Source organism: Cydia amplana, chromosome 8, assembly GCF_948474715.1.
Source record: "Cydia amplana chromosome 8, ilCydAmpl1.1, whole genome shotgun sequence".
Lineage (NCBI taxonomy): Eukaryota > Metazoa > Arthropoda > Insecta > Lepidoptera > Tortricidae > Cydia > Cydia amplana.
In genome coordinates this window covers 84,995-112,473 of record NC_086076.1, presented here as the reverse complement: position 1 = coordinate 112,473, position 27,479 = coordinate 84,995, and the positions used below count along the sequence as shown (strand labels likewise).

General features: G+C 41.2%; 2 protein-coding genes across 2 annotated transcripts; both read left to right on the top strand.

Moving 5' to 3' along the window:
• Nucleotides 1-472: 472 nt before the first annotated feature.
• Nucleotides 473-13,143, top strand: LOC134650386 (radial spoke head protein 3 homolog B). Its single transcript, XM_063505341.1, has 7 exons — nucleotides 473-1,356; nucleotides 3,211-3,301; nucleotides 10,464-10,748; nucleotides 10,961-11,146; nucleotides 11,931-12,111; nucleotides 12,595-12,681; nucleotides 12,998-13,143. Exons 1-7 carry the CDS (start codon nucleotides 656-658, stop codon nucleotides 13,141-13,143), a joined length of 1,677 nt encoding a protein of 558 aa, XP_063361411.1. The 5' UTR covers nucleotides 473-655.
• Nucleotides 13,144-13,707: 564 nt separating this feature from the next.
• On the top strand, nucleotides 13,708-26,030 carry LOC134650385 (zinc finger protein 333). The gene is made up of 3 exons (XM_063505340.1): nucleotides 13,708-13,839; nucleotides 24,778-25,042; nucleotides 25,459-26,030. The coding sequence occupies exons 1-3, from the start codon at nucleotides 13,708-13,710 to the stop codon at nucleotides 26,028-26,030; spliced, it is 969 nt and encodes a 322-aa protein (XP_063361410.1).
• The last annotated feature ends 1,449 nt before the right edge of the window (nucleotides 26,031-27,479 follow it).

Sequence of the window (27,479 nt, the reverse complement as noted above, 5' to 3'; positions counted from 1 at the left end):
TTAATTTTTGAAGCTTCATTTTATTTCCTCGTACAGTCGGCAGTGCTCACAAATATCTGAACACGCTTCAATTCGACGTTAGAGTGTTTGTTTAGATATTGTGAACACGTTGGCCGCAAAGGCGTTCAAAATTTTCCCCCTGTTCCGTGCGTTTGTATTTCAATCTTCTGATGACGTCGCGTCAGCTGATCGATGATTCTCGCCGGCCTACTTACCAGGACAATCACATGGACGAGCATTACAATACAAACATAAGAAAAAGTCGTCAAAGTGCATTAAAGGACTCTGAACTGCTTGTTCTACAAATGACATAATGACGTCGTAAATGCACAATTACCGGCGCATGTTAATAGTGTATGAGCTATTTGTTGTACAAACTGCAATCATGTAATCGCGACAGGACTAACAGCAACACTATTAACCATAAATGGACCTTCAGTGTTTGCAAGAAGGTATAGGATCTGTCAATGAACAGTGTGGATGGTAGTAAGACGGTGCGTGCTAGAAACTGACCATTCGTAACCCTTATCGCTTCGAGATAAGGACTAATGGTCAGTCGTCGGCGCGCGTGCGCGGCTGACCGGCGGCGACCACCGCCGACCGCCAGTGATCGTTAGCCCGCGCCGCGACCGCCCGTGCCCCAGCATGTAACAGGATGCCGCCCGTGGACCTGTCGGAGGAGGCGTTCACGGTGCTGCAGGAGCCGCCCGTCAACGTGGTGCGGCCGCTGCCGCGCGCCGACATGGTCGCTCCGACACCACATTCCCTACTTGACCCGAAGTTCTCCCGCGCGCTTGATTTCAAACTTCGCCGGTTGAAAGAAAAAGAGATACTCCAGGCGAATTTACGCAGACCTACACGGAGAGCGCGCGCGGCGCCGCTTGCTGCTTCCAATCCGAGCTTGGGTTCCAAAGCGCATAACTGTGTTGAAGGCATGAGCAGATCACATCCACGTATCGATGTGATAGCGCCTGAAGAAGATGCTTCGCCAACAGGCCCGCCAGCGGAGGCTTCTCCGTCGCCCGGGCGTGGTAGCCGACGCGCTAAACGCCACGCGAGTCCTGGCGAGCGGCCTCGCTTTGTCACGACTGTCAAAGTTGGGCAGTTCCTTCCTCCACCGCCTGAGTTAGCCGAGCTTCTTGGCCTGGACTCTCTGTACCCAGCACCAGCGCCTGTAGTTTACTCATACGCGAGCCGGCCGAAGGCGGTAGCTGGGCGTAGTAAACGCGCGGCGCCGGAACGTAAGGAGGCGCCGGTGGCGAAGCGGCCTGCAGCGGGCGATGTGTTCAGCGGGGTCCGGGCGCTCATTGCTGGCGTGGCTGGCCTGCGGCACATGGTTGAACAGAGAGAGAGCGCGTAATATGTCCTCACTTCCCATTTTATTGCACAAGATTCTTTATCACATTTCTAAGACGCTCCTGCTGGCGGAAGCGAGCTTATCTGCTTAATTCTGAATGTCAATTTAACTTGGTATTAGTCCATAATTCATTATCTCTTAGGTTAGGTTGCAAAATTGCACAGACACATTATGTATGGAGACAAACACAACAAATCGAAAGGCTTTTGATTTTAGCATTACATGTTTGTATTCTTATTAATTACGTGTAAGGTATTGTATTCCACAATAGCGTTGAAACCACATAGCCAATGTTGATAATGTGTCAAAATTTTCCTGATTACCTTGTAGTAGAGATGAGTACTATGCGAAGACAATCTGTCTATACTTAGTCGTGTTAGTTTTAAAACTTCTTACTCATTAATATATGTATGTATGTTAAACACGACTACCCCTTCCACACTTTCATGGCAGTCGGCATTTACTCAACCTTAACCCATATTCAATAGTCTATGAACGGAACTGACACATTTCCGTTCGACGAGGTATTCTATCTGCGGCGGACACGACACTGCTGCACGAACCAAACAAATTCAATCATGAAACAGCGCCGAGGCGCGATCGGTGGCGGTTGATTCAAGTGCAATGCATGGCTGTTCATGAAACAGCTTTTACACAATATACAGGGTGGCCCATTTAGATCGGTCAGTATGGGAAAATCTGAAACTATAAGACATACGACGATCTCTTCTTAGGAACCATGTCATCGATTTTAGTAACAAGAAAAACTGCATTATGCAATTATGCCAACACTTTCTGACTAATAGTTTTCATGCACAAGCGCCCACAACCCACAAGTCCAAACTTTTGAACTTCCAACGTAGAGGGTCGAAAGTCGCACCCAGTCGCATAGGTACTAAAATCTATAGGCATACATACCTCTCCAGTTAGCTGCAGAAAGAGCTAAGCATCGCACGCTTCCTATTATCCGCATCCTATTAGCACGCCTTTTATTGTAAAGTGAACACCTAGCCCACTAAATACGCTATTTCTGCTGCTGCTAATTCAAAATTCAATTCTGCGAGTAAACCTCAAGGGCTATTTCACAACTCAATAAAAGCATTTACAGTGACACAGACACAGTGACCTACAATTCTTAACCAAAGGTCAGAGTCACGCTGGTCTGTCTCCAGCACAGCGCTCCAGGTTTTGTGAATTGCTGTACCTTACCTACGTAAACCAGGTCGGCGATATATGTGTGAATTTTTAACACGAAATTGACAAGTGATAGACTCGGTATGCCTCGACATGACGAGTGGCCCAGAGAACTGCCAGCTGAGAGTAACATTAACGATTCATGGCCGAATTGGGGTCGTCCATTATTGAGTCGGGCCCTCATTTGTAGTGCTTATCTTATCACGATGCCGCTTTATTGCAGTTTTTAGTTGGCATTCGGAATGGGAATGATTCTAGCACCGATGTGATGAAGCGCGAATGTTAGCGGATTTGATTGAAGTTTGCTATCGATCAAATTGAAAACACTTAGTATGACAAATTTGCCATATTAGGTTAGGGACCTACTAAGCAGGTACTTTAAAAAACAAAGCTTTAAAACAATCTCACTTAAGCCGCACTTCTTAAGATTTATTTATTTATTCTGACTACTAAGTACATCAACTCAACGATTTTGCCTGTAAACACAGTCCTACCATGATCACCAGTTTTTTGCACAACTGAAAATAAAATTCAACCAATCCCCAACAAAAGCCAGTATCAAATTCAAGGACATATCCAAACTCAGAGGACAAGTGGCACGCCTTGAAAATGTTTGTTAACCTCTGATAGTGTATCTATATAGTGTGTTGTTGTTGCAGCGGCAGCATGGCGGCATCGGGCGGCGGCAACCTCATGCACGACAAGCGCGTCGTGCGCGGGAGCACCTTCGCTGCGCACCCCCAATCTCATGTAAGTTACATTTTTTTGAGTGCCTGGGGCCCGTTTCTCAAAAGCTTGTAATACAAGTTGAAGTCCTTTTCTAACTAAAGCTGTCAAAAAGTGACATCCGCTTGTATTACAAGTTACAAGCTTTTGAGAAACGGGCCGTGAACGGGCCCCCCTGGTCTAAGTTAGGAGAACACTCCTCTAACTATCGTATCGTATGGAAAGCGGGACGTCCCGAAGGGACGTTTCGGGGGAACGTAGGTTCTTCTGCACTCCTGAATCGATGTGCTAACTACAGGCGATCAAAGTGGATATCATTTTGCAGTACGAAATGAATATTAAAGTCGCTAGGGACCTCATACTAGTGACACTGTGACATAACATAAGTTAACAAATGCTACTGAAATTAAATTCCTTGACCGTACATACAATGCTCTGTATTGTGTAACTGTAAACTTGTAAGCTTAGAAAAAAACAACCTATTACATATGATTACTATATTATTTGAATAAGCCGACAGCACTCTACACGCCCTACACGGTGACACGGTGAGCGGCGTTGACTGAAACTGTTGGTTTCCTTCCTAAGCTTTTTACCACATTGTATTGTATGTGTATTGTTTACAAACATTTGTAAAGTGTCATTCTATGGAATTTGCTACCTATGTAAACAAAAGTCTAAATATATGGACGAGTAGCTGACTATAACGCTTTTTCTAATTTACGCTGTAAAATTAAAAACGAAGAAATTTCTTGCTACAATTTATTTTTAAACTAGGGCTGAAAATAATATAAAAGTTAACTCTAAGTCGTTTTGGTCATTTATAAAATCCTGGTATTCCCGATTCGCTCTATCTAGACAATATTACGGTAAACGATGGAATCAGCACGGCTAATTTATTTAATGACTTTTTTCATTCAGTATTTGAACCTATTCATTCTTCCTTGCCTAGTGTAAATAGCCCACAAAACTGTGTTATTTTTTTTTGTGGCAATAAATATTTTTCTGATTCTGATTCTTATTAATAGCGTCCAAATTGACGTACCTCTGGTGGAAAAATACTTAAATATTTACTACTATTTATGCACAAATATTTGTAAATTCTACCTGTTTTTTTCACTGTACTTGCAATTCGTTGTTTTTTTGTGTCGGTTAATAAACATCTTTTTATTTATTTAGGTATTTATTTAAATAAATTAAATGAATCCAAAGGCAGTGGCCCAGATGGCATTCATCCTGTGTTTTTAAAACGTTGCAGTGAATCTCTTGCATTACCGGTATGTTTACTCTACAACATTTCACTTAGGTCTGGGTCCTTACCTAAAATCTGGAAAAAATCTATCATTGTGCCTATTTTTAAAAGCGGTGATAAACATAATATTAGAAACTACCGTGGCATTTCCAAATTATCAGTACCTACTTCCTAAACTATTTGAAAAAATAATTTATGACACGCTCTACCCAACAATAAGACCGATGTTAATAACGCAGCAGCATGGTTTCATTAATAAACGGTCAACCGAGTCTAATTTGTGCGAGCTACTTGATTATGTCTTGAGCGCAATGGACAAGAATTATCAAGTTGATGCTATCTATACCGATTACTCAAAGGCATTTGATAAAATTTCGCACTCAGTCTTATTAAATAAACTTGAAATGGTCGGTATACATGGAGACTTGTTGCGTTGGCTTACATCTTACTTGCGGGATAGAACTCAAGCAGTTACTATTAAAGGATACACCTCTAGTTTTGTGCCTATTACGTCAGGGGTCCCGCAGGGGTCGCATTTAGGACCACTATTATTTAACATATATATTAATGATGTCATTAACTGTTTTTTAAATTCTAAAGTATTATTGTATGCTGACGATACTAACATTTTTACCGTTGTGAAGTCCGAAGCTGATTGCATCAATTTGCAGGATGACCTTAATAGATTGAACAACTATTGTTTATGTAATAACCTGTATTTGAACATAAATAAATGTTCGATTATTACATTCACGCGGAAGCTCAACCCTATAACATTTAATTATACTATTGGAAACCAACCACTTACTAGAGTTACTGAGGTTAGAGATTTAGGAGTATATTTAGACAGTGAAATTCAATTGGTTTCATACACAGATAAGATTACATCTAAAGCTTATAAAATGCTTGGTTTCATTTTTAGGCAAAGTAGAGATTTTAAAAACCCCACAACGTTACTTCTTTTATATAATGCATATGTGAGGTCAAATTTGGAATATGCATCTACAGTTTGGAGTCCCCACTTTTTAGTGCACATTAATTCATTAGAACGTATTCAAAAAAAAATTCTTAATCGTATGAAGTATAAATTCAAATCTTTTAATCCCGATAATTTAGAGTCAGACAAAATAAAAAATAACACATAATTTGGCAAATTCCGTTCATTCGTAGCTTGTAATAAAATAATAAAATTGTAATCTTTTCTTGTTCTAATTGTTTAAATTGTATGTTGTTGTAATTGTACCTATTGTTTGAAATTTCAAATTCTAAATTCTAAATTAAAAATTGTGCTTGGTATTTTCCAAATTCTAGATTATGCTTGTTATATTTTTAATCGTGCTCGTTACTGAATGTTACTGTTAGATTCTACTTTTAAATTCAAAATAATTAATAATTGTACTTTCTTTCTCGGAGCAAAGGAATTTTGTAATAACTATAAGTGGAAACTGTTTTGGCTTATGTTCTACCTATATCTTTTACCTTATTGTGTTATTATGTGCTGTATGTTTCCCGAATAAATAAAATAAAATAAAAATAAAAGAAAAAAATATCGCACAAACAGCAACCCAATTATACTCGCAATAACTGAAATGAGCGGGCATACGAAATGTGGCCCGCGGCCCGCTGGCCACGCCACACAGTGATCAATATTAGATGTTTGGGCGCCGTAAGTGGGCCGGCCGTTGACTGCCCGGAGCCCGCAGTCTGCCGGGTTCCTGACCAATAGTAGTCCTTAATGCGATTATATAAGGTATATTAACGGTCACTGTGTTGCTGTTTGTTTAACCGGCTGTATATCGTCGCCGTATCTAAGTAATACGTCTGCGAGCTTAATAACGCTTTAAATTTAGCTCACAGACAAAATGGAAACTAGACCAGTGGCCACTGGTCATAACCGGTGAGACTACTGATAGTCCCAGGGAACTGAAATGTGAAATTATAAACAGAACAACCCAACCCAACCCAGGAGTTGGTGGTCCTCGGCATAAAAAACACAAGTGCAGGACTGTAATGACACAAAGCGAAAGTCAACAAGTTGTTGCAGTGGCAATACTGACATTATTATAGCAGCGGGCCACGCAATAATCGCTCTATCATATCATGCACTAACAATACGCGATATCGCATCCCAATCATCGTGAAATAACATGAAACGCCACCCGCCATATGACTTGCAGCTCTTCCACTATGACTTAAAAGTCCACCCAAGAAACTTATCGTAATTCCTTCACATGCAAATAATTCAGTAAAAAAACAACATTAGCATGTCAGTCAGTGTTCGGGCAAATTGCTATAAATGACCCTTGGATACTTACCGACTCCAATTTGAACTCTGTCATTAAGGTAGTAGAGTTGACTATGCTTTAGCCGCGACGGCGCCTGGCGCCGCTGTTCTGCATTCTTCCTATTTTCTTGTACAAACGGACATGTTTACTATATTAAAATGTAAATCTTTTAGCCCGCTTGTTTACCTGTAATCGATACAGACAAGAATAGAAAAATTACTGTCATTTTAGTAATCATTTGACATGTCTTTCATTAACGATTGCTAGCAATTTCCTCCGATTTACGTTTTGCGCTTTGTTCACATAATTGTGTATTTAGATAATTTTGCAGTTGGCAAGAAACAATTTACCCTACGATAAGTAAGGCGGCTCGCAGATTTCAGCGTCTCGCACAGATATAATATTCATATCTATCTGTGGAGGTCATCGTTGAAAATACATTAGTTTAGTTCAAGTATGCAAGTAGTAACAGACCAACTATTTACGGGCAATAATATCATACCGCCACTAGCCGTGTGGTTATACACGTGGTGCTTAGTGAAACTCGACGCTTGAGGCTCGGGGCCCGAGAAGCAAAGCACGCACGCAATGCGCCCCCTTTTACACTTTATACCTTGCATTTACATAGATACCTACTAAACAAGTCTGCCAACGCCCGTCTAATGCGTGATTATCCCTTTGCTTGCCATCTTTTCGCAAAAGCCTTTTGGTCAGCTTTTATCAATTAAATAATTGTTTGACATGTGTAAAATACAGGTGTTATATCTCAAATGTAGACCCTGATGCAACTTTAGTATAAATGACCGTTGATTATAGACCAACGCCTGCGAAATCGCTTGTAAGCCTTATCACTCTTATTTCAGCAATAGTCACTACCTACTCGCCATGACTAAGCTCTAGCCATTGAATGCCAAGTCAAGGTGAAGTGACTTAAGTAGTATAGGGCTACGCGAAAGATGAACTACAAGATTAGTATTTCTAAGAAGCGTTATTTTATTAGTCAGAGCGTCTTATTTTGGTTAATAGGAGAATTAGGAATCTGAGGGCAACAAACCAATGGTATTTCTTCAATATCGGTGACGCGTCGTAAGTACCTAATATAGTTTTCTGTCCGGATTACGGAGACGATGATATTAACCATATTGAGCAAGTTGTGGAAAGTTACCAAAAAAATCTCTGAAAAATCGGGAAAATTTGACAGGAAATAATAAACTTATTTTTAAACTGGAATATTTCGATTCCCATACAAAAAATTTAGAAGTTTCCCAAATATTTCCGTATCGAAATTTCGCAATTTCGCAAGTTTTAATTAAAAAGCTTCGCTGGGCAAAGACCAACTATTACACGAATACTTATTTATAATATGTTAATATATATGTACTTATATATTAATAATATATGTCCTACGCGGTGGCGGCCACGGGCCTAGAACTCCCCTAGCCTTGAATGACGCATTTCCTTACGCGGTCACGCACTCCGCCTTACATAGCTTTATAGTACTTATGTACCTAATTACTAAACATACTTACATTGCTCAAACCTGGATAGGAGGCCGGGCCAGGATAGCCAACAATCGGCGTCTGAACGTCTACTAAAAATAAATTACGGTGATATTAAAAGACGCGCTTACAAGCCTCAATTAGCTATAATTATTCGTTTGTTATTTGTCATTTTAAATTACATGTGTATTTGTAAGAAAGAGATAAAACATAAATGAGGCTTGCAAAGTTTTATGAATAAGGGATAAGAGGGTCAGAAAAGGATCAGTTAACCAGAACTCGAACTTAAACATGGCTTGAAATCATCCCAGTCACAGGTAAACGACGCACCTATAAAATTTATGTCAAAGGCATGCAAAGATAAACAATAGATTCGTAGCATGCCTTAGTTTTGCTCAAAGGGATACAGGGGTGAATGTTTCTGTATGTGTGTGTGTGTGTGTGTGTCGGGGGCTTCCGGTCGCTCCAAAAAAGTAATAGAAAGTAGGCTTAGCGGCGCGCGGCCCGAATTGGACCAAGTTACTCGTCCGTTGACCGCCGCGTCGAACCGTAGAGGCTCCTTTGGCTTTGTGAGCTGAAGACATAGCGAACTCCCAATGGCTCCGCCATCTTGAAATATTTTCAAACAGTGAATCGATAAAAAAATATATTAGGTATATTATGTACCTAATTATTGAAACTGCTCACAAAATTGCACTACAATTAGCTGAAGAGTGTACCCTCTAAAGAAGAACAGCGAACAGCCGTACATACGAAAGCATTTTTTAGGGTTCCGTACCCAAATGGTAAAAATGGGACCCTATTACTAAGACTCCGCTGTCCGTCCGTCCGTTCGTCTGTCACCAGGCTGTATCTCACGAACCGTGATAGCTAGACAGTTGAAATTTTCACAGATGATGTATTTCTGTTGCCGCTATAACAACAAATACTAAAAGCGGCCAAGTGCGAGTCGGCCTCGCCCATGAAGGGTTCCGTATTTAGGCGATTTATGACGTATAAAAAAAAACTACTTACTAGATCTCGTTCAAACCAATTTTCGGTGGAAGTTTACATGGTAATGTACATCATATATTTTTTTTAGTTTTATCATTCTCTTATTTTAGAAGTTACAGGGGGGGGGACACACATTTTACCACTTTGGAAGTGTCTCTCGCGCAAACTATTCAGTTTAGAAAAAAATGATATTAGAAACCTCAATATCATTTTTGAAGACCTATCCATAGATACCCCACACGTATGGGTTTGATGAAAAAAATTTTTTTGAGTTTCAGTTCGAAGTATGGGGAACCCCAAAAATTTATTGTTTTTTTTCTATTTTTGTGTGAAAATCTTAATACGGTTCACAGAATACATCTACTTACCAAGTTTCAACAGTATAGTTCTTATAGTTTCGGAGAAAAGTGGCTGTGACATACGGACGGACAGACAGACGGACAGACGGACAGACAGACAGACAGACATGACGAATCTATAAGGGTTCCGTTTTTTGCCATTTGGCTACGGAACCCTAAAACAGAATAAAATAAAGATTTAAGTGGGGCTCCCATACAACAAACGTGATTTTTGACCGAAGTTAAGCAACGTCGGGCGGGGTCAGTACTTGGATGGGTGACCGTTTTTTTGCTTGTTTTATTTTGCTTGTTTTGCTCTATTTTTTGTTGATGGTGCGGAACCCTCCGTGCGCGAGTCCGACTCGCACTTGGCCGGTTTTTTGACTAAGCTGAAACGGATACCTTCGCTTCGTTCAGGCAAATAATACATTCAACGTGCAACGGTAATAGACAGAAAAGATAGAAGAAATAATTTCAACCGTAAAATGTTAATTCTATAAGAAACCTTCAGTGCTTAAAGTATACGTTCATATGTCGTGACGACACAATTAGCTAATTGGAATTAACTACTGTGTTGCATTCAACTTTTAAATAAATGCAATACAAATGTAAAGTTCCAGGGTATCTATTCTCGTTCTACATATTTTAAATAAAATGTAAACCGTGTTACTGTCTAAATATTGAACTCTATAATATTATCGAGGATGTGGACACTCAGGCCAGCATAATAGAGCACTGAAAGAATAATATTTAATGACAAATTGATTTGCCAGACTATAGATTGTAACAGCCAAGTACCTAATTCTGATGTGTCCGCAGGGCGATGGTATCGAGAGCGCCGCAGCGAAGGCAGCGCGCACTCGGCGACGCGCGCTCGCCCGGCGCGCCGCCGCCGCGCGCCTCCGGCCCGGCACGCCGCCGCCCGCGCCCGGCCGCCGCCACCACCCCATCCAGACCGAGTACTACCTCGAGGAGCTGTTCGACAAGGGCGTGGAGATGGAGGTCGGCGTGCAGACCGACCTGTTCCTCGACCGGCCCGCCACGCCCGTCTACGTGCCGGCTAAGACTGGTGCTGATGCCGCTACGCAGATCTATCCCGGTGACGTAAGTACATATTATATACCTCTGCACGCTTTTATCTTATGGAAATTTACAGAGAATTCCCTATCGTTTGTTACGCTCATGACTGAAGCCACCTGCGGTAGAACAATCTATGGCTCTATGACTGTCTTCTATGATTAATGGAAATCCCAGTTGTAGTTGAACAAATTTTACATTCCAAAATTTTGCTCATCATGTAATTGTGCTACCCACAGCTATTCGACTTCGACTTGGAAGTGTCTCCGATCCTGGAGGTGCTGGTGGGGAAGACGACGGAGCAGGCGCTGGCGGAGGTGGCTCAAGAAGAGGAGTTGGCCACCTTGAGGGAGCAGCAACGACGCTACGCCGAGCTCAGGGACGCCGAGCGCGCCGAGCGGCAGCGGCTGGCCGCCATGGACCAGGTACATTCCAGGTTACAGGGAGTTACACTCCATGGAGCAGATAATAATGCAGGAGTAGTTAGCCACCTTGAGGGAGCAGCACAGCACGACGCTACGCCGAGCTCAGGGACGCAGACGCAGAACGCACCGAGTGCGTAGGCCGAGTGGCAGCGGCTGGCATGGACCCGGTACATTCCTTTGATGCCGAATGGTTTTACACATATTTTTGAGGCAACATTCGTCTCCGACCGAATCTAATCTCTCACAAAAACTTTCAACCCATATGCTACATCTGCTTCTAGGGTTTCTTCACTCGGAGAACCAGGATCAAACGCTGCTAAAGGTTGTAGTAATGTTTGAGGCTACGGCCAATAATGAATAAAGAAGGACAGAATATACATATAAAATCCTCATAAATCTTTCGTATGTTGCTGTTAAAATTTTCCATTTAAGTGGCGATCTAAATAAAATACATGCTTAAGGCCCACTTGCACCATCCCACTAACCCGGGGTTAAACGGTTAAACCGTTTACCAAGTGTCAAATTGTACTTGTAACCATAGTAACTCCAGGCTTAACCGTTTAACCCCGGGTTTGTGGAATGGTGCAAGTGGGCCTAAGTTAAATATAGAGTGCCCTGATAAGCATATTAAAGTTAACAGCCACGGCATCCCTGTATTATATTATATTTGTTACGACGTACATATATATGGTAAAAACTGCTACTGCAATGCAACGTCAAGCATAAGATATGGCATGTTACTCATGAAAGGATGACTGATGAAAATATACTTGGCATTTTCCAGCGTCTCTACGACGAGAAAGAGCGGCGCGTGGCGGAGGCGCGCGTGGCGCAAGTGGCGGCCGAAGAGGCGCGCGCGCGGGCTGCTGCGGCCACCCTGGTCCAGGGATACGTGGCCGAGCTACTGCCCGCCGTGCTCGCCGGTCTGCGCGACCAGGGCTACTTGCTGGAGCGCGTGCACCGAGGTACGTATGCACAAGTGGGGCAATCTCCAGAAACATATATCTTCCTAGATTTTGATACCCAGCCTTTACTGCAGGGTATACGAGTATATGCGCTACAGTGAGCATATGCCGTACCTAGTACCGATAAAAATGGGACTGGGCAGGTCATACCAGCATATGCTGGATGGATAACCTTGCGATACATCGCTTGGCATACATACCAAGACAGCCAATTGGGTCCCACCATCCCACATATCTCGTCGGAGATGGCTTGACGGCTGTGACAAAGTATGGTGAAAAAATTCTCAATATGTACCAGGATAAGTGGAATAATAAAAAGGATGCCTTGAGCTCAGTAGTGGGACGGTAAGAGTCTAATAGGCTTATAAAAAAAATATTTTAAAAATTCGTCCCGACCCTGACGTATTTCTTTTGACAAGTAGTCTTTACGACCTTTCGTGATGTGACCATGATGAGATCTGATACTCAATTGTATCCTTCCAGGAGTGGACGAGGAGTTCATGCCGTGGCTGGTGAACGCTGTGTCCGAAGAGCTCGACTCCATCATCACGAGCCGCGACGTCATCACGGGTATGTTCACCGATCACCAATTCATCATCAACGACATGACCTTTCATGATAGTTGTCAAAGTCTTGAAAGGTTCATCAGTACTTACTTGTAACTGAGTTGTAAGTTGCGTCTTCTTTGATTAGAAAAATACTTCCACTTATTTTACAAGTTACAATCTCCCTTATTTAAAACTGAATTCGTGTCGTAAGATCTTTGACCTGGGGATTTATCTGCTAACCCCATAAGATCTCCGTAAAGTGTTGGTCCAATTCCAATTCCATCATACCATCAGCTAAATTTTCATTAACAATAACGACTGAAACCCTCATGTTGCAGAGATCGTCCGCGACGTGGTGGAGGCCCGCAACGAACTGTACCGCGCTGCCGCAGAAGCAGAGGCTCAAGTTGTGGAACCGGAGGAATCCATCACTCCGCCGTCCACCGATGAAGAGGAGGAGGAGGAACCAGAAGGTACGCGCTAGCAGCTCGTTCTTTTGGGAAGCACATACATGAGATGATCGAAAAAGCTCTTGAGTAAGCAAAGGGTCGCTCTCGAGGATGTGATTGCGCAAATGAAGCCGAGGGGTCGAAGTGTATCCGCAAAGGCCCCCGAAACAATAAGATAAGGCAGCACGTACCACGGTGCGACCGATCAATCCATTGCGAGCGCTTGCCATGAGCTACAAGAAAAGTATCAACATTTATGGGGACTTTCAGGCAGTTTTCTTCTTTCAGTTACGGGCAGCTTTTCAGTTTAAATCTCTCTTCTGGAGATTCTTCCCCGAATCATGCATGCTAAATGACTAATCTGAGTGATTATCAGAAAAAGCATTAACGGGATTTCGGGTCTTGTTATAAAAGTTGCTTCGAATTACCGATATATTAGTACGCCCAAAAATTTTAAGACAAACTGTTTAGTAATTTAGACAAGCTTTAGCCACACGTAGTTGTACTCAGTGGGTGTTATATCAGTACATCACATTTGACCACCTAACATAATTATATTAGAAATATATTACAAATAACCTAATACATGCGGATTCAATATGTGGGTGGCGCTGTCAGCGGCACCCGGCGCCGGCGACACAACCTGTCGCCACAACCATAAAAATCCCAAAAAGGGCTTTCACGTCTACTATTTCCTCAATTTATTTAAAACTTTATGCCGTAGAGCTAAGGTACAGATTTGTAAACATGTTGACGAGCAGTAAGAAAGAACGCGCCTACATGAACACAGCATGTTTCGAACTTTATGTCTAAGAGATAAAGTACAGGTTAGTATAAGCAATAAGCATGGTAGGCGACCAGTAGGGGTGGTGTGGCGATTTGCTGCGGTGCACGTGCGGCCGCAGCCGGTGCGGCGCGGGCGCAGATTCGTCGCGCCATGAATACGCTCATTACGGAGCCATTGCTTGAGCATCACAATGCACTGTGTTGGGGACAGGGTAGAGTTGGCGCCAAGTATGAAAATTTGGAAACTTTGAATCGATGTTAAATGCGATGCAATTTTTGAACTTATTTTAGCCTTATCAAATTCTACAAATGGATTTTAACGAAATAAATACCTATGAAGTATTAAATTTTACCTAACACAATTATTTAACTTCTTAAAGGAAAACAGTTTTTATTTACAGTTTATACATGTAATAATTCAATATTAGGCTGTGTTCCATGCAAGGTTTTCAAACCAAAGTTACTTTAAATACTAGGTAACAAATAATGGTCACGATCCATCCGCATCTGCTAATTGACTATAAATTCTAGAACTGAATAAACTTACAAGTTTTGAGTTCTAGTGTTAAATCAAAATGTAAATTAAATTATATTCTAATTATTTGTAACTTAGGCACGATTCAATTCTAAAAAGCGGCCAAGTGCGAGTCGGACTCGCTCATGAAGGGTTCCGTATTTAGGCGATTTATGACGTATTAAAAAAAAACTACTTACTAGATCTCGTTCAAACCAATTTTCGGTGGAAGTTTACATGGTAATGTACATCATATATTTTTTTTAGTTTTATCATTCTCTTATTTTAGAAGTTACAGGGGGGGGGACACACATTTTACCACTTTGGAAGTGTCTCTCGCGCAAACTATTCAGTTTAGAAAAAAATGATATTAGAAACCTCAATATCATTTTTGAAGAGCTATCCATAGATACCCCACACGTATGGGTTTGATGAAAAAAATTTTTTTGAGTTTCAGTTCGAAGTATGGGGAACCCCAAAAATTTATTGTTTTTTTTCTATTTTTGTGTGAAAATCTTAATGCGGTTAACAGAATACATTTACTTACCAAGTTTCAACAGTATAGTTCTTATAGTTTCGGAGAAAAGTGGCTGTGACATACGGACGGACAGACAGACGGACAGACGGACAGACGGACAGACAGACAGACAGACATGACGAATCTATAAGGGTTCCGTTTTTTGCCATTTGGCTACGGAACCCTAAAAATGATTAAAGGTTGAAGCTACAAAACTGCCATGCTTTGTCGAAACTTGGCCCATTTTCAACACTCACAAACTCACCACAAATAAAATGATCCCCGCAAAACCAGTGTATCCAAATCCTATCAAAGTGGTATGACGCCATTCCGCCGGTGCGGGGACGGTGTCGGTTCAGCGAGGGGTCCGAGTGCGAGTGGGGTCATTTCTGACCCTGGAAAAAGCGACCGTGATGTAATTGGCACTTATGCCATTTTTTGAAAGTTGACAGCTTTATAATTTGGAAAATTTTAAGTTATTTCTAATCGTAATCACAGGCTCTTTCGATACTTGAATGCAAATGTGGAACTCCACATTTTCATTCCATTACCATTTTTCATAGACTGTCTATGACGAAAAACGAATGGATGATATGAAAGATTTCTAGAAATTTTGGGAAAATTTCTCTCACAACTCTTCTCTAACATTTTACCCAATAGAAATAAAAGTGGCTTTCCGGCAAAAGAGCCATTAAAAATGCCCCAGACAAATGCGGCGCTAGACGGCGTAAGCGCCAGTCACCCTGAGTTCCAATCTAACAGCAGAGACAACATATCGTTTTGATAGCGCGCACAATGCCTGCACGTGCGTTGTCACTTCAGTCACTTGTAACACTTGTCGTGTCACTTGTCGCTCGGCGGCGTGATGTCGCTCGACAAAACCTCTCGCGAGGCGTTCAACTGGAACAGTTATAATACAATGCTTTTTTATTATTTTTAATGGAGGGATTAAATAAGTGCAGCAGCTTTGCCGCTCGAAATATGACATAGGGTAAACTCGCATTATTTGGTGACACGCCTAATTCGGTGATACAAGTTTTAAAGCATGACACCCAGTAAAGCTAGTGATTTAGGGCCTTTTAAATGTGACTTTACGGCAAAGTATTAAGGTAGAATTCCGTTTGCATTCTTGTGGGTCAAATTGAGAGAGCGAGATAGTTAATATTTGCAAATTTCTCGCGCTAGACCTCATTTCGGCGCCGCGCGGACTTGTACAAACTGGTTCTCCGTTTATAATTCGTTTTTAAATACTAAAAGTGCCTTAATTTGTACAAAAAGTGCACAGAGTAGTAAAAGGATATTATTTTTGGTATATCCATTATTATTTTTAACACAACTTGCATAGTTTTTTCACAGTATGTTGTGAAAGCCGGTCAAAAATTTATCATTTTCAAACGTTTGACGCCGCAACGGTATCACCAAATAAGACAAGGTAAGTTAAGTGTGAAATAAATAAATGAGTGAAATGTAGTTACAATGCCGTATTTTAATTATTTAATGCATGTATTGTATTGAAAAGTCTATAATTAATAAATTGGCGATACATAAGTAACGTTAGCATATTATTTTGCGGGTCTGTATCACCAAATTACATGAGTTATTTTTTTTTACTTATTATTGTAATTTTTTTATTCTCAGAACATTAGATCCAAAAAAGGAAGGAAAAGTTCAAATAAAGGTGAATCGAATGCAGAAAAAACAAAAAAAAAACAGAAAATGAAGGAAAAGACTGAAAATGACTGGAGGTGTCGTTCTTGTAGTGGATTGTATTCTCAAGACGTTTTATCTAAACAAGCAATTTATTTTAATACCTTATAATTAATATTGTTTTCTAAATATATTTTAATAAAATTTCATTATCCCTAATTATGTGATAAAAAAAATAAAAACTTGTGTAATTTGGTTATAGTCTAATTAGAGTAGTACGTATCACCGACTTAAGGTTATTGTCACCAAATTAGCGAAGTTCAGGCTGCATAAAAAAAAGAAGATTATGCACAGTATTATTTGTTATAATTAAGATTTAAATGTCTGAATATGCCAATAGTAAGACTGTCTGCAGTTCCTATTAAAAGTAAAGACATTTATTGATAATAACATGGACTTTTATTCAAATTTCAATTTTATCACCCAATTAGATGAGATCACCCTACCTACTGCAAATATGCCCAGAGGGCATTTCTATGAATTCATCTTCAGCTTTCTCAGCTAACGCCATAACTTCTGGGCCATCCGGTCAAGACGGTACCTAAAGGCCTGTGCACACCGGCTGCGTGTGCGTGACGTGCACGTGCGCGTGCAGCGTTGTAGTATACAGATCCTTATGAGAGACGGCACACCGCTTGCGTGACGTGTGCGTGTGCGGCTCCAAAATTTTAGCGCACGCGCACGTGCACGTCACGCACACGCAAGCCGGTGTGCACAGGCCTTAATACTCAATACTCATCCCAATATCTCTCGAGTATATGCAATCTTTGAAATGCTTAGCCTCTTTGAAGTCTGTTGCTGTTTTAGTTCTTGGAAACAACAGTGATGAAGAAAAAATGCTTTTCTAAGCAAAAATTAAAGTAAAACGTTAATCAAATACCAACAAGCTTAAATATGCTTACTAACTTAAATATGGATCATGTAAACAGGTCTGAAATAAAGTCTTTTTTTTTTACAATTAAAATAGTAGGCAATTGTCTGGTATATTCCGCTGTCCGCTGTAGCAATGCAACAGGGGGACCATAGTAGCCGACAGCGGCGGTCACGTGTCTTCACAATGGCGTATCAGTAACATATTGACGATGCCATCATTTTATTAACAGTATTCATTGTTGTGTAACATACCGTCATTATAAAAGTTGGATTTCTATTTTATTGTCGATCGCTGCTGTCGACTCCTACCAATTGAAATAGACGTATTAGGTATAAAAATTTAATTGTAAATATAGTCAAATAGATTCCTCCTCCTTTTGTTTCTTTTTTTAATATGATAAGTTCGCCGGACGATATCGGCCTGTCAGTTAAACGCAAAAGGTGGCAGCTCGGAACAACTGACAAGCCGATACCTATCGTCCGGCGGACTTGTCATCAGCCAGTCAGTAGCTGAGTAGTCTGTAGAATAGAGAAACATGTCGTATACATTACAAATACATAAAAATGTATACCTATAATCTTTTAAGCACAGTTACTAAAACTGTATCTGCATTAAACATCTACATCGAGTATTATTTTATTTACTAAACTTCATAAACAACCGTACAAAATCCGCATTAATCAAATAAGCTCCACGCACTCTACGCAGATTCAATTGTAATCGGCGCAGCAATTAAATTGCATTGTCGATGCATTACCGCGATGGCGATGGTATCAGACCTGTAATTCTCAGTCGCCCATGACTGAGGCCAGTGTATCTTGATTCAAAAAGACCACCTATATCAGTTAGGAATTGAGGGGTCAATTTATACTGGGAAGTGTTCAAAATGTGTAGGAATAGGGGAGCGATTGGTCAATGGTATCAAAACACGTGTGCGAGTTGCGGCCGAGCGGGGGGCGCGGGCGGGCGGGGTGTTAGATGGTTGATAACTGATAACGTTATCAGATGGCGCGTAATGCAATCACGCACTTGACCGCGCATTAGTTGATTGATATACACATGCGGGGTCTGTCCTGATGCAAATCGTTAATCTGTGACGCAGGTGCGGTTGAGAATGAGATGCTGTATGTTGGAATAATAAATACATAATTTTATTGCGGTCACCATACTATTTTGATACTTTTGATATTCAGGGAAGCCAGCTTGTAACTGTCAGAGATGCTTACGAGTTTAAATTTCAGTAACGTGTCTGCTGGGGTAGGTATAAAAAACACGGCTTGGAGTACCTATTTACTGACTCCAGCCGCCTACTAGGAAGGACGAAGGTTTTTTTTAAACTAATGTGTGATAATATTGAGTTGATTGATATTACTGCAAGATGCACTGCGAACTGCGAAACTTAGTGTCCACGGTTTTGTAAATGAGGTAAATGTGGACTAATATTACTTATTCCTCCAGGCTCTTGTTTTCATCAACATCAGTTAGGACCATCTGCTTTCACTTTTACATCCAACTTACCTAAACTATTTATTCTGCTTCCTCTTAGTGCCATCTATTAAAACAATTAGACAGAGCACTCTGTCTGTAGTAAACACGACCATTGACGAAGAGTTCCCTAGAGCCACCTGTCTTGTCCCATGCTCTTCCGCGTCCAGAGTCAATATTTTCGTAAGTCCTGTCTGCCCATAGGGCCATATCTGGACCCATACCAAACTGACTCTTATGTATGCCGCATTTAGTTTTAATTCTCATGCATTTGTCCTCAAAATTGCAAGTGCTGTTTGAAATGGACTACGAGACTCACCATAATAGTCGTTACATCAGATTTTGAGCCGTACTGCACAGGATTTAGAGTTGATTTTGGCATGCCTGCGCGCGCGCAGCTGCGTCAACACGCCGCGCGCCCAACAATAGTGTAAAGAGCTTAAACGTTACAATTTGGAGCACTTAATGAAGGCACAATACGTGTCGCATTTGTGGTGATTTCATTTAATGGGGTGGATGTTTTTTTGGTGCAGTTTTTAAATGGTTTTATAATAATGTTGCTTTTGAAATGTAAACCGACTGCCTTTTGCTTGCTGCTTTAGTTAACTGGGTGGGTTAGGTATATCAAGTGAGCAATTATTGTGTAAAACTCATTTATCACTTATTTGATCTACTACCATATATTTATAAAAAAGTTTTAAAGACTGATGTGCAGACCTATTAGTTTAAGAATGCATCTCAAAACTAATAGGTACATTAGGTACATAAAAAGTGGTGATACGAAAAGTCGTGTTTATTTTTTTATGGCACCTCTAAAAAGGTTTACTTGGATTCCTAAAAAAGCCGCTCTGGTTTGCTACGTTAAGAGCCAACAGGAGTGGTCATTTCTCCATACAAACGTACTCGACTGTTTCCTCCGTGGGTTTTGAAGCTAGAGCAATGATTTTTTCAACACAGATTAATATTATCAATATCTGTGTCGGACCGTTTTGCTTTTTTTGATATTTTTGTTTTTTAAGGCGCTAGAGCCCTTCAAAAATGGCCAAAATGGCCTAATTGACTATGCCGCAATGAGAGGCGCGCTATTCAAAACTTATATCAATTAGCCAAAAAAGCAAAACGGTCCGACACAGATAATGTCATAATCATTTAGATTTCCAAATTTGGTTACGATTGGTTAAGTTTTGGAGGAGGAAACAGTCGAGTACGAAACCTCGATTTTTGAGATTTTTACGCGGGATTTTTCGCCTTGTCCTTATCGCACTAGTTTTAGGAGCCGCTTCCGTTAGCAAGACGGGTATATTTACCTAAAATATTTAAATCTCAGCTCCTGTTGGCTCTTAAAGCCGCTCCATAATGCTTTGCTACGTTAAAGCTTGACGGAGCATGTGCTACGCTGAAACATCAGCTAACGTAGGTATTCCACCTGTCCAATTTCTTTGTCCAATGTGTTTTTCGTCTCACATTTTGCTTAGTGAGAGAAAGAGACGCAATGCACATTGGACCAAGAAATTGGACAGGTGGAATACCACCCTAACGTAGAGGCGCACGCGTCGTAACCGTAGCACGTGCTACGACCCAACTATGGCTACTACGTGCTACGAATATTGAAAGATTGATACTAAACTAACTTTACGTTATCATTGACAATTAACTTATCAATAATTTTATTGTCTAAAAGACTGCCGTAACACTTGTGTAAACACCGAGGCAGTACCGGGGCAGTCACTCGCGCGAGTACTGGCCTCACTCGCCGACTTAATCCAGCGTACTAAGTCTAACACCAACACTTCACTAACCATTGATGAACTTTAAGTCTACGCAATAAGGGTCACTGTCAGTCAACAGTGTGAACGACGGTACAACGGTGTTAAGACTAATGGCAAACAGGGTGGATGCGATCTAAGCGTTTTGTAATGTTCTTAATGTTTGAAGTTGGCATTAAGCACTTACTTACGCAGATTTAGCTTGGACAAATTGCAGATGACAGCCAGGTTCCCGTAGTCATGAATAAAATAAAGCGAAAATCGCCACCAAGAAAAAATGATTTTCGGATCTCGTTTCTGTTAAACGTATACACCGTGTTTTTTTTTTATTTCCGTTAATTTCAAGGGTGCATTCCTGAGCTTAGATTAAGTAACTTTCTCAAAGACACCGATATTCTAATTAACTCCATTTCGGAGATAATCAATAATTAATATTTTTCCTATAAGGCCTCTACAAGCGTGTACACTTGCCTTAGGGCCGGTTTACATATTGATTAGTGTTTAGAATGAGTTCATACATTTGCTACTATTGCTACTAAACTTAAGTACAATCTCGGTCGATCGATGTTCGAAATGACATTGATATGTCACAGATTTCAATTGTTTGGTTGAGTTAAATGTAATGCCCGTGTTACAACAACGCTATATGCTACATTTAATTACTTTTTAAACTTTTTTTTTGTAAAAAAAAAACAAAAAATTTTTTTTTGTAAAGTAACTATGCCGTTTAGTTCTCTTAAACGTATATACTTAACCATACTCCGAAGTTAACGGAATTCAATAAAAACACGGTGTATAATAATTCTACCGATATAAAAAAACCGGTCAAGTGCGAGTCGGACTCGTGTTCCAAGGGTTCCGTATATTACCCAAATTTTAACAATGTATTTTTTTATGCGGAACGTGAATGAAATGTCTTTAAAAACCCGTAGGGGTTGGATCAAAAACTAAGTAATTAAGTCCGACTCACGCTTGACTGCACATTTCTAATAGAGTTTCCTGTCATCTGTAGGTAATGAACTATTTAGTGATTTTTTTTTTTTCAAAATATTGGACCTCGTAGTTTCGGAGATAAAGGGTGGGGAATGGTCGGACAGACAGACAGACGGACGAGTACTCCTATATGTAAGGGTCCGTTTTTTCCTTTTGAGGTGCGGAACCCTAAAAGTACAAAACTTTTAATATGTTTGCTGACTGTTGCTGGTACGTTTCTTTCAACAGACATCTAACCCAAGATTTGACCCAAAATAACTGGCCTAACAAACTATAATGAAAAGTAATAGGACAAGTTAAATAAAAGCTTGTATTATATACTTAGGTACGCAAATTACGCAATAATTGGCCTTTTCACGGAAAACAACTGACTTTCAACCTAGTAACACGCGCCCTTAAAACACGCTTATTCTGTTACTAAACTTGTCTTTCCTGTTGCAGTGGCCACGTAGAACATCACCGAGCGGCTTTAAATACTACAGCGTCCTGTGAACATACATATATGGCGCACGAACATTTCCACTTCAACTCACCATCAGGCGGAATTATCACGGAAAACAATACCTATTCCAAAATATTACCAATATCACGGATGACGGATGCCAAGCGTCTACCTACTTCAAGAGTTTCAATTGACAGAAATTTAGAGTAGGGATGTTCATTGTTCACCTGTTCAAGTTTTTGAGCAGAGAGCCAAAGCAAGACCTCCGCTTAGTTCGCAAGATTTTAATTGGCTTTTTTGGAGAACGCTGACTTTATCACAAGAAATCTCTCTCTGTAAATATCGTAGCTGGTAGCTGTAACTTCGTCCATGCGCAAGTTTTTAAGAAAGCTATTAGGTACTTAGTAGATTCTTAGAAGCTTAATACATTGACTACCACATAAATTACCTACCTACTTACATAAAGGGAGAGTTATAGGAAAAGTCGAATTGTACGAAATCCTAATAAAGTGGCTTTAACATTTTAGCAAGCGGCTTACTAAATTATGAAGTAAGTATTATGTAGGAAACCAATAACTGTAATTTTTTTGATAACCTGTAATCGTTTTTCATATTGAAATATTTATTACAACAGCAGTGATTACTCACTTATAAATTTTTATATGTATCTCAAGTTCTCAGTAAGTACTATGTTTGTTAAAATTAGCCTCATTTTGTACTCTTATAACTATCATGTAAACTACCTATTGTTTAAACCTTTTATTGTTTGTGTCGAGCCGCGACGTTTGTACATTGTGTAGGTGTAGTTCTATACTTATATTTAAACCCTTATTTGTTATTATTATTATGGAATAAAATTCTTATGATTACTAGTGATCGTTATCAACGTGCTGTATTGGTAGCAAAGTATGGTTGACAAAAAAACAAGTAGTATGATTTTTTTTTCTTACAAACAGCAACGTGTTTTATTTCGGAGAAGGAAGGTGTAAGTACCTACATACTTACCTATGTCTTCGCTTCTTTGTCATTTTACTCTTCTCGTGGTCGTCAGCATAGATTATAGTACTTATTAGCAATTATGTTATTACTCTAAGTCGTAATTTCAGCGTTTAGGCGTTTATAGGCTTCATGCCACTCACTTTACCAGTCAAAGATAATTAAGTACGAGTAGTAACACAAGAGAAAAAATTACGCAAAAATCAGGTTAGGTAGAGGATATTACGTATATTATGTACAATGCAACACGTAGCGTAGTTAATCTCTATGCCATTAATTTAATATTTTTTAGCCATAATCCCCGACAAGTATATTTTATTTTTTTGGTACCGTCACTTGTCAGCGGGCTTAGCAAATTTAACAATAGTTTAATCGTCGCGCGATTAGCGAGGGATGCTGCGGGGTGATTCTCCACGCCCTCAGAGGGCGGGCACTCCCCTTTGTCACTCTACAACCCTGAAGAAATAAGGTTCAGATTCGTATGAAATGTACAAGTCGTGGAGAAATGTTGAGGAGGATCCGGGAGGGCATATATACCTCGACAAGCGCCCGCGCCGGTCACTCTCTGGGTACTCTTTGCCATCAACCTTATCCACAGGTCGCACTAATTAGTCAACATAAAAAAAAGTGTTAAAATAGAACTCATTTTGCAAAGTACCTTATTTGTTTTCTGATGCCAGTAAAATTTTGCAAAAAAAAACTAGATTATTTATTCTTATTTTTGATCAATTCTTCTTAAAGAAATTACAGCAACCTTGTGACACCAAAAAGTAATTAGTACCTAGCTAAGTTAAAGTGTAGTGAACTCTATTATCATCGTCGTGCCAAGCAACTAGTAGCTTGGACAATAGGTGTGGACGTGTCGTCACAACAGCAAGTCGTGTGGCATGTTGGGAGGCGCAGGGTGCGTGGCGCTGCGCGGGCTGAGCGTCGGCCGCGCGTCGCGCGCCGTCGCCGCCGCCGAGCTGCTGGCCGCCGCCGCCGCCGCCGACGCGGATGACAGGCCGGTCAGTAAACGCTTCTTTCTTTTTAGTTTTATTTCTACAACCAGTCAAACCACTAAGGGCCAATTGCACCATTCACTATCCCGGGGTTAACCGGTTAAACCTGGAGTTACCATGGTTACCAGTACAATTTGACACTGAGTTAACGGTTTAACCGGTTAACCCCGGGTTAGTAGGATGGTGCAAGTGGCGTTAAGTGTTTGGGTTGCGGGGTCCTAGCAGGTGGTGAAGGGAGCCCCACGAAATCTAGCGCTCGAAATTAAAAAATCGGCTCCCTGATGTTATACGAATTCAAGATACAAATTAACAATGTCTAAGTCTAAGTATTTATGTTTTAATGTAGTGATGCCTTTTGTCGAAAATAATATATTAATGCCTACTAGGTGATTAATTGATTATAGATAGCCGTGCCAATGCCAGCTCTGTGCCGATTTTAAAACATAAAGTGTAGGAGTGTGAATATTGTCACTCCCACACTTTGTCCTTGCAAAGTTTATGCAGAGTTGTAATATAGCTTGGTCCAACTCTTATGCAAAATACTGCATGTGATGTGGGTTCATTGTAAACACAACTTATTTTTAACAGATATACGTGGACGTGGACGCGGAAGGCTACTTGGTGCCGGCGGGCGCCCGTGGCACGTGCGGCGCGGCGGCTCTGGCGGCGCGCGCACGGCTCGCGCCCGGGAACGCCGTCCTCGAGCCGGCGGCGGCGGCGGCGTCGGCGCCGGGCGCATGGCGCGTGGTTATCTCGGCGGCGGCGGCGCCGCACGCGGAGCTGCTGCTCTGGCCCAGTCAGGATGTGCTGGCGCGCGCAGGTGTGCCGCAGCTTACGCCGGATAACAAATTAGGTGGGTACTTAGGTACCTAAGTACTTCTTCCTATCCTACTAAATATATAATTATTAAACTTAATGTTTATACTTTTTGAATAGAAATTAAATGGATACGCAATACATCAACCGAATGTAATATTATGAGAACTAGATATAAAATACTTACTTATATAAGTTATATGGTTAATATATATTCTATTTAAGGAAACTGTAGGTCTATAAGTCTGATAACCCTTCATTGTAATAATGTATTACTATAAGAGACTGTTTGTTTCTAAATAAAGAAAAATTAAAATAAAATATTATAATATATAACGCTTTATGAAGCAAAGGTTTAGCAAGTAAGCAGCAAAGATTCATCGTTTTCTTTTTCATGTACCTAAGTAAGTTGTACCTACCTCATATCTTATATAAAGTGTAAATTTCCTTCAGGTCCAGGCGAGTACAGCTGCCACCGCTGCGACGCCCGCTTCGAGGCTCCACACATCCTACGGGTGCACCTGTTCCTAGCCTGCCGGACACCTTCAGCTCCGCTCTTCCTCTCCGCATTAATACACGCCACAACTACACCACTGGATCTGCGGAGCGCGTTCCGGCCTTACACGACGGTTCCGCCGACGCCGACTCTGGCGCCGGCGGCGCTGGAGGCGCTCGCGACGGCGTGGGGCCGCGGCGCGGGCGGCGGTGCCGGCCACGCCTGCGTGTACTGCGGGAGGCTCTACTCCCGCCGCTACGGTTTGAAGATCCACCTCCGCACGCACACCGGTTACAAGCCCCTGCGATGTCCGCACTGCCGGCGCGCGTTCGGCGACCCGAGCAACCTGAACAAGCACGTGAAGCTGCACGGCGCGGGGCGGGGCGGCGGCGCGCACTCGTGCGGCGTGTGCGGCAAGCTGCTCGCGCGGCGCCGCGACCTCGAGCGCCACACGCGCGCCCGGCACCAGCGAGAGCACGCCCCGCCGCTCCCCGACACCCTGACCGATCAATTCTTGGCTATAACGTGACCTTCATTAATGATGGATACGAGATAAAATGTCGACCTTTGAGTCATTTTTGAACTGTGATAGTATTTATATTTTACACATGCTTATAGAGACGATACTTTATCGAATAATAAGTATTTAATAATGAAATTTAATATGTAAGTTTAAGTGTAGGCGAGTTACCTACTTTTCAATAAAAAAAATCTGAATACATCCACATTGCGCTCGCTTATTATTTATTTTCATTTCTCATGCTCTGAAAGAGGGTCATTGTTGTTCTAAAAGGTCTGCAGAGAGTGATACGTTTCTGCACTAGACTAGAGCATTTAAATTTCCAAGTATACGATATTTTTTCATTTTTTAAGATTAAACAATTGAAATTTGGTTTTAAATGGATTTGTTATACCTACAATCCCCAAATATTACATAAATAACGATTATTTTCCCAAATTGTTAATTGAAAGTAACCCTCGAGAAACAGTATAAAAATCTGACACTCAGTCATGTTTGTTAAAATCACATGCATTTTATTTTCCTCGTATTCGAAATGAAAAGTAGTAGAGTGTTTAACTCGGGTGAAAGGCATAATTTCAGCCCCGGACTATTGGCGCTCTAGAAATGAGGGCCTTTCACCCCTTGGTTAACAATCTACTATTTTTAACTCGTATAACCGGTACCTATAGCTGATATTCTATTAAGCTTCAAATTATAATATTTTATCCCGGAACTGGTTACCCGATGGAATAGTCTTTTGAATGAGTTATTTCAAACGGTTTGTGCCGTTTGTGACAGTGGACACTGTGGATCCAAAGGATAATTTAGGTACGTATCTACTGTTTATTACCCATACATTAAACTGCCACCCCTCTTTACTCCCCCCCAACTAAAGGGATGACTAATAGGGAGCATTACTGCAATGTTCTGCCGCCAGAGTGCAGCACTAGCACCCATCGTAAACCATAGAGTAATTTATACACATTTACTTTGACAAATTTTCAGGCGAATATGCCGACGAGTGACGATAGAGGTTAAATAACAAAACGACTCTCATTTGCGAGACAGACAGACAGACCCTCATGGAAATGGCGCCCCCTACGCAGTTTCGCGTAATATTCCTTAAAGCCCTTGCTACACGGTCGCCGACAAGCCTTCTAACCGTCTGACCTTGGTCTGTCCTTGGTCAGTTTTAGTCAAATTTTGTTGGAAACAACTGTACACGGTCCGTCCAGACCAAGGCCACGCGGTCTGAGGGGCTTGTCGGCGACCGTGTAGCAAGGGCTTAAGTCTGTGCGGAAAGAGAAGTCATAGAATGTATTTATAAGTCCCCATCTAAGTGTTCTCTTTCCGCACTCCGCAGACTAATGCACACCGCAACATGCACGTCTACGCACACGCAACCGGTGCGACCTGGCCCCTATTTCACCACGGTGACAGGTGCGACAATTGTCGACATCACTGTTGCTGACGTCA

Coding starts and splice junctions, on each gene's coding strand:
- LOC134650386 (XM_063505341.1), top strand. CDS start 656: ATGCCGCCCGTGGACCTGTCGGAGGAGGCGTTCACGGTGCTGCAGGAG. Junction 1,357..3,210: donor GTTGAACAGAGAGAGAGCGC/GTAATATGTCCT, acceptor TTGTTGTTGCAG/CGGCAGCATGGCGGCATCGG. Junction 12,682..12,997: donor GAGCCGCGACGTCATCACGG/GTATGTTCACCG, acceptor CTCATGTTGCAG/AGATCGTCCGCGACGTGGTG.
- LOC134650385 (XM_063505340.1), top strand. CDS start 13,708: ATGTGGGTGGCGCTGTCAGCGGCACCCGGCGCCGGCGACACAACCTGT. Junction 13,840..24,777: donor CTTTATGCCGTAGAGCTAAG/GTACAGATTTGT, acceptor TATTTTTAACAG/ATATACGTGGACGTGGACGC. Junction 25,043..25,458: donor TACGCCGGATAACAAATTAG/GTGGGTACTTAG, acceptor AATTTCCTTCAG/GTCCAGGCGAGTACAGCTGC.